The sequence below is a fragment of the Triticum aestivum genome, chromosome 6B, assembly GCF_018294505.1.
Source record: "Triticum aestivum cultivar Chinese Spring chromosome 6B, IWGSC CS RefSeq v2.1, whole genome shotgun sequence".
Classification (NCBI taxonomy): Eukaryota; Viridiplantae; Streptophyta; class Magnoliopsida; order Poales; family Poaceae; genus Triticum; species Triticum aestivum.
Genome location: NC_057810.1, coordinates 163,151,681 through 163,158,549, shown reverse-complemented (window position 1 = coordinate 163,158,549; position 6,869 = coordinate 163,151,681). Strand labels below are relative to the sequence as shown.

At 45.0% G+C, this 6,869-nt stretch overlaps 1 protein-coding gene across 1 annotated transcript; it reads left to right on the top strand.

The window, feature by feature from the left end:
* Positions 1–292: 292 nt before the first annotated feature.
* LOC123136352 (tyrosine-sulfated glycopeptide receptor 1) lies at positions 293–3,889 on the top strand. Its single transcript, XM_044555722.1, has one exon. It carries the CDS (start codon positions 408–410, stop codon positions 3,591–3,593), a length of 3,186 nt encoding a protein of 1,061 aa, XP_044411657.1. The 5' UTR covers positions 293–407; the 3' UTR covers positions 3,594–3,889.
* Positions 3,890–6,869: the final 2,980 nt, after the last annotated feature.

Genomic DNA, 6,869 nt, shown 5'->3' with positions numbered 1-6,869 from the left:
TTTAGTGAAGTCGGCAAGAGAAGTGATGCCAGGGCAAGAGAAGTAAGAATTCATCAAAGATCGAGTCAAGGATGATTAGAAAATCCACAGTGCAGTTTTTGTTTTCTGTACGGAAGATTGGGCAGTTGACTTGTCAGTTTTTTACAGCATGCAACCGATAGTGAATCACTGAAACATCAGTGTGAACTAGGAAGCTGCCTGGTGGGCTGGGGGCAATTGTGTAAAATCTAGTTTTCTTGACCCAATTTTTCGTGGTGACTCCGACTACGAGGAACAGGACAAATGGGAGCAAGATCTGCTTCTTTCTTTCCCATCATGCTCTTTCATGGTTAGACCACCATTGATGCTTTATACAGTCAGGGGACAACATAACCTCTAAGTTCCCATGCTAGTTTCACCAGATAACCATGCAGACACTCCATTTTTCCAACAAGACTTACAGCAAGATATTGCACATACCTTCCCTTGTCTTTGCTCTTGTGCTGCTGATTTGCTTGGCCTCCCCTAGCAGTTCCTGCACGGAGCAGGAGCAGGGCTTCCTTCTCCAGTTCCTCGGCGGGCTCTCACAAGATGGTGGCCTCGCTGCCTCATGGCAGAATGGCTCGGATTGCTGCCAGTGGGAAGGGATCACCTGCAGCACAGATGGGATTGTTACAGATGTCCTGCTGGCTTCTAGGAGTCTTCAGGGGCACATCACACCTTCTCTTGGGAACCTCACTGGATTGCTGCGCCTCAACCTGTCAAACAATCTGCTATCTGGTGGTCTACCGCAGGAACTGGTATCCTCCAGCAGCATCCTCATTGTAGACGTCAGCTTTAACCGTCTCGGAGAAGACCTGCACAAGTTGTCATCCACTCATGCCCGGCCACTGAAGGTACTGAACATCTCGAGCAATTTGTTTACAGGACAGTTTCCGTCCTCCACATGGCAGGGGATGAAAAATCTGGTTGCATTCAATGCCAGCAACAACAGCTTTACTGGGCAGCTACCAACTCATTTCTGCGCCAGCTCGCCATCCTTGGCAGTGCTTGAACTCTGCTACAATCAATTCAGAGGGAGCATTCCCCCTGAACTTGGTAGCTGCTCCATGCTCAGAGTGCTCAAGGTTGGCCACAACAACCTCAGTGGGACTCTCCCAGATGAACTCTTCAATGCTACCTTGTTAGAATACGTCTCCTTCCCCGGGAACAGGTTAGAAGGAAAACTTCAAGGCTCACATATTGTCAAACTCAGTAATCTGGGTACTCTTCATCTTGGAGAGAACAACATCAGTGGCGAGATTCCGGAGTCTATAGGTCATCTCAAGAGATTGGAGGAACTCCATTTAAACAACAACCTCATGTATGGGGAGTTGCCATCGAGTCTGACCAACTGCACAAATCTCATAAGCATTGACTTCAAGAACAACAATTTCAGTGGAGAACTCGCTAAGGTCAATTTCTCCAACCTACCCAATCTAAAATCTTTAGATCTTATGTACAACAGCTTCAGTGGCCATATTCCGGAAAGCATCTACTCATGTAGTAATCTAACTGCACTGCGGCTATCTTCCAATAAGTTCGATGGCCAGCTGTCAGAAAAAATAGGCAATCTGAAGTCCCTCTCATTCCTATCACTTGCTAACAACAGTCTTACAAATATTACAAGAGCACTTCATATACTTAGGAGCTCCAAGAATCTCACTACCCTTCTTATTGGGCTCAACTTCGTGAATGAGACCATGCCAGATGATGACAACATTGCTGGTTTTGAGAATCTTCAGGTTTTTAGTGTCGGAGGATGCAAATTATTTGGACAAATTCCTCATTGGATATCGAAGCTAGCAAATTTACAAATATTAATCTTGTCTTACAATCAACTTACTGATTCAATACCAGTCTGGATCAAAACCCTAAGCAACCTGTTCTATCTGGACATATCAAATAACGGCCTCACAGGGGGCATTCCAACAGCCCTTATGGAGATGCCAATGCTAGAGTCAAAGAAGAGTGAAGCCCGTTTAGACCCAAGGGTATTTGAGTTACCTGTTTATAAAGGTCCATCACTACAATACCGTGTACCTATTGCTTTGCGCAATGTACTGGATCTAAGCAACAACAAATTCACCGGTGAAATCCCCCTCGAGATTGGTCAGTTGAAAGCCCTCCTTTCACTCAATTTCAGCTTCAACAACTTGACAGGACAAATCCCACAATCAACATGCAATCTCACAAACCTACAGCTGTTAGACTTGTCGAGCAACAATCTAACAGGTGGAATACCAGGTGCATTGAATAGCCTACACTTCCTTTCAGCATTCAACATTTCAAACAATGGCCTGGAAGGGCCTATTCCATCTGGAGGCCAGTTTAATACATTTCAGAATTCTAGTTTCATTGGGAATCCAAAGCTGTGTGGCCCTACTCTCACTCACGAATGTGGATCAGATTCAATACCTCCATCCACCAGAAAAAAACTAGATAAGAAGGCCGTTTTTGCAATTGCGTTTGGCGTGTTCTTCGGAGGCATTGCTATTCTTTTGTTGCTGGTGTGTCTCCTTGTCTCAATCAAGAAGGGTCATATGGCAAAACATAGAAGGGAGAGCAATGGAGATGTTGAAGAAACTTCATTCTACTCCAGTTCAGAGGAAACATTAGTGGTCATGCGGACGCCACAAGGCAAGGGAGAAGAAAACAAGCTCAAATTCACTGACATTTTGAAAGCCACGAACAACTTTGACAAGGCAAATGTCGTTGGATGTGGAGGTTATGGATTAGTCTACAAGGCAGTGTTGTCTGATGGCTCCAAGCTGGCAATCAAAAAGCTCAATGGTGAAATGTGTCTAATGGATAGGGAGTTCAGTGCAGAGGTTGATGCACTCTCCAGGGCACAACATGCAAATCTTGTACCACTGTGGGGTTACTGCGTCCAGGGAAACTCAAGGTTTCTCATATATTCCTACATGGAGAACGGAAGCCTGGATGATTGGCTTCATAACAGGGATGATGATGCTAGCTCATTTCTTGACTGGCCGACTCGTCTCAAGATCGCACAAGGAGCAAGCCTGGGACTTTCTTATATCCATGAAGTCTGCGACCCTCAAATTGTCCACCGGGACATCAAATCCAGTAACATCCTACTGGACAATGAATTTAAAGCTTACGTTGCAGATTTTGGGCTAGCCAGATTGATCCTCCCCAACCAAACTCATGTCACAACTGAACTGGTCGGTACTATGGGTTACATTCCCCCCGAGTATGGGCAAGCATGGGTTGCTACACTGAGAGGTGATATGTACAGTTTCGGAGTTGTACTGCTTGAGCTGCTCACTGGAATGCGACCTGTTTCAATCCTATCAACGTCAAAAGAACTTGTCCCATGGGTGCTGGAGATGAGGTCCGAGGGGAAGGAGGTTGAGGTCCTGGATCCAACACTTCGAGGCACAGGATTTGAAGATCAAATGTTAAAGGTGCTTGAAGCTGCTTCCAAATGTGTCGACGGCAATCAATTCATGAGGCCAACCATCATGGAAGTAGTCTCCTGCCTGGCCAGTATAGATGCTGACCCGCAGATGTGCGCAAAGATCGGCCAACATACAATGAACCACACATGATAGATAATCTTGCAGTTTTGTGCATGATGTACATGTAACTTTCTTAGTTTCAGTAGAACTACTACTTCTGAATAATCAGTTTGTTTTGTACTTTTGCACAGAGCCGAACAAGTTGCCATCTTGAGCTTTACGTGTTTCATTAAGGAAAGATTTTGGTATTCATCTTCCTTCAGATCTTTTTTGCGAGGACCTCTAGATGTTTCTGTGTGTATTATATATTTTCGTGCAGAATGTACATGTAACTTTCTTAGTTTCATAGAATTACTACTTCTGATAATCTTAGAGATTGTTTTGTACTTTGTACAGAGCCTCACAGGTTGCCATTTTCATCTTTACGTGTTTCTTCAAGGAAAGATATTAATAAAATCGAAAAATGTATTTGGCAACTGTGTGGCAGATTGCGAAACTGCCACACGCATCCAGCGCCGTCAGTTCCCTCCCGATCTCCTTCCTTTCCCGCACGTCCTCTCGATTTCTTTCCTTTCCCGCACGCCTCCCGATCTCCTTCCTCCCGATCTCCTTCCTTTCCCGCACGTCCTCTCGATTTCTTTCCTTTCCCGCACGCCTCCCGATCTCCTTCCTTTCCCGCAGACCTTCCCCGATTTCTTTCCTTTCACGCACGCCCTCCCCGATTTTATCAGGCACACCCGCTCGTGCCTTCCTAATTTTCGTAATCGTCAATTATGGCCCACGCGCCTTCTCGATTTTCAGCAAAAATAATGCTTGGACTAGGATTTGATCTCCGTTCTGCAGGTAATCAACAAAGGGAGCTAACCACCTCACCTATAACACTCATTGTTGAGCAAGCTAAGAGAAATACTGTTTTTGACATGTTCATGGTAACTTTGATCATTGGGAATAAATTTGTTGAACCCGCCCCCCGTAATTTCTGTAAATAGCACGATAACATTCACGCCATAGACCTGATAATTTAGATACACACATCGTGGTAACTTTAACCATTGGGGAAGACAAATGTGAAAAGATACCCGATAATTTATGTGTAAATAGATGGTAATATACGCAGCGCACATCTGATAACTGAGGTAGAAACACCATGGTAACTTTGACCATAGGGATTTTTTTTTGAAAAGATACTCCGGCATCCTCTGTGTAAATAGCACGGTAGTATACCTCCCTCCCCTGGTATTTTTATGTGTAAATAGCATGAAAACATATGCACTGCGATAACAAAACACCATGATAAGTTTTTGACCCGTGGGGGCAGGGGGTTTGCTAAAACATACCCCTGATAAATTTTGTGTAAATAACATGATATTTTAAGCACTATGGGCTTGATAGGTTACCTAGAATCACCACGATAACTTTTTGTCCCGGGAAAAAGTTGTTCAAAACATCCTCAATATTTTTTGTGTAAATAACATGATAATATAAGCACCGCATAACCGATAACTTGCAATATAAACATGATGGTAATTTTTTTATCAAAGGAAACTAACTTAAAAACATACACTCGCCTCGCGCGTGGGCCTCTTGGATGAACAGAACGCATCGCGTGCCACGAGAAAGTCACATAATGTTTAGTGTCATGAGGGGCACACGTGCTATAGGCGTGATAAGTTACGCAAAAACTTCGTGGTAATTTTTGACCTATGGAAAAAGCCACCGAAACACACCCAGGTTTTTAGGTGCAAGCAGTACCATGATAATATACGAACTGTAGACCCGGTAACTCATGTACAATCCCTCATGATAACTTTGACCAGGGGGAGGTTGATGTACATATACCCTGATAGCTTATGTGTAAGTACCACGGTATTTTGCACATCGAAGACCTTATAACTTGTGTACAAAACACAGTGGTAACTTGAAGGGATGTAGTTGTTGAAGCATAGATAGCTGGTACATTCTATGTAAATAGCACGGTAAGTTATGCAACACAGGCCTGATAACTTGCATACAAATACCATGGTAACTTTGTCCTGAGGAGAAATCATGTGGTAGACGTGAAGAAGTGACAATTTTCTCAGGGGTGGGCGCCCGAGATGTGCAGGAGAAGCAGGTTTCTCGGGCGAGCCTACAGGGTCGTTTGGGAGGAGGCGAGGTCAAAGGACGAGGAATCGTGTGGTACTTTAAAATGAAAAAAATAGAGGTGTGGCAGTTTTGCTTATATGGCACACATGTGCCAAATATCACAGTCCTTATAAAATCCATCTTGTATTATGAAATCACTATCTTGTTTTGTCAGTGAAAGATTGGAAATGGTTTTCATTTGGCCGATATTGTGTCTTTCAGCTGTTTGTGGATCAACGATTTAAAGAACCACAGAGTTGGAGGTGAATTGCCGAATTACTAGCTACAGCACATGTTTGGTTGGTCCAAGCGTCAAACAAATGGAATGAGAAACTGAGAATGTAATAATACGACTACCATCTTTGAAATACAAACAACATAGTACGCAGTCAGTAGCAGAACACGAGAGGAATGGCGATCAGAAGTACCTACCTACCATGTCGAAGGATTCAGGCGGCCAAGAAACCACGGGCCTTGCAACGTAGCTCGCCCCTCTGGCGAACACACACATACGCATCAGAGGAGCGCTTCCCAAGCATGGTCTACGTTCCCACCCGGACTCTCGAAGGCAACCGTCGCGGACTCGCGGTCCAAGAAAAGACATCCGGGTCGGCATTCCGCCGAACGGCCTGAGCGCTCTGCTGCCGACGCGGACGGCGCTGGGCAGAAAGGACCGGCATTGCGTCGGAGAAATAGATGCACGCGTGCGCGTGGAACGGAGCGAACGTGGCAGAGACGATGCGGTGGGAGCACGGCGGCGTGAGATGAGGAGAAGGCCGGTGAGAATGGAGGAGTCGCGACTCGCCGGGAGAGAGGAGCGCGGGAGTGTTTTCTCGCCTACTGCGAGACAGAGTAAGAGCGCGCCATGAGCCGGCCCAATTCGGGTTCCTGCCGGGCCGGGTTTTAGGCTTTCAGCGCTGTTCTTTTTTCGTGCGTTTTCTAAGGTGGTTTTTCATCGGTTTTCCTGCGCCGTCGGTTTTCTGTATTTTTCTGGCGGGTCTCTTAAGTTTTTTTTTCTGAACATCACCTCATATATTAATTAACCAAATGACGAGTTACAATCGTTCATTACAGAGTTCACCACACAGGGCGGTACATCATTAACAAAAATCCCGTTCACTCTGTTATCAAAACTAAACTTAGCTATTAGATGGGCCACCTCATTAGCCGAACGCCTAATCTTTGAAACTCTGAAGCTATCCATTAGCTTAGAAATACCCCAAGCTTCTTTCTTCAGATCGT

Bases quoted from the DNA above. Each gene is read 5' to 3' on its own strand.
- LOC123136352 (XM_044555722.1), top strand. From the start codon at position 408: ATGCAGACACTCCATTTTTCCAACAAGACTTACAGCAAGATATTGCAC.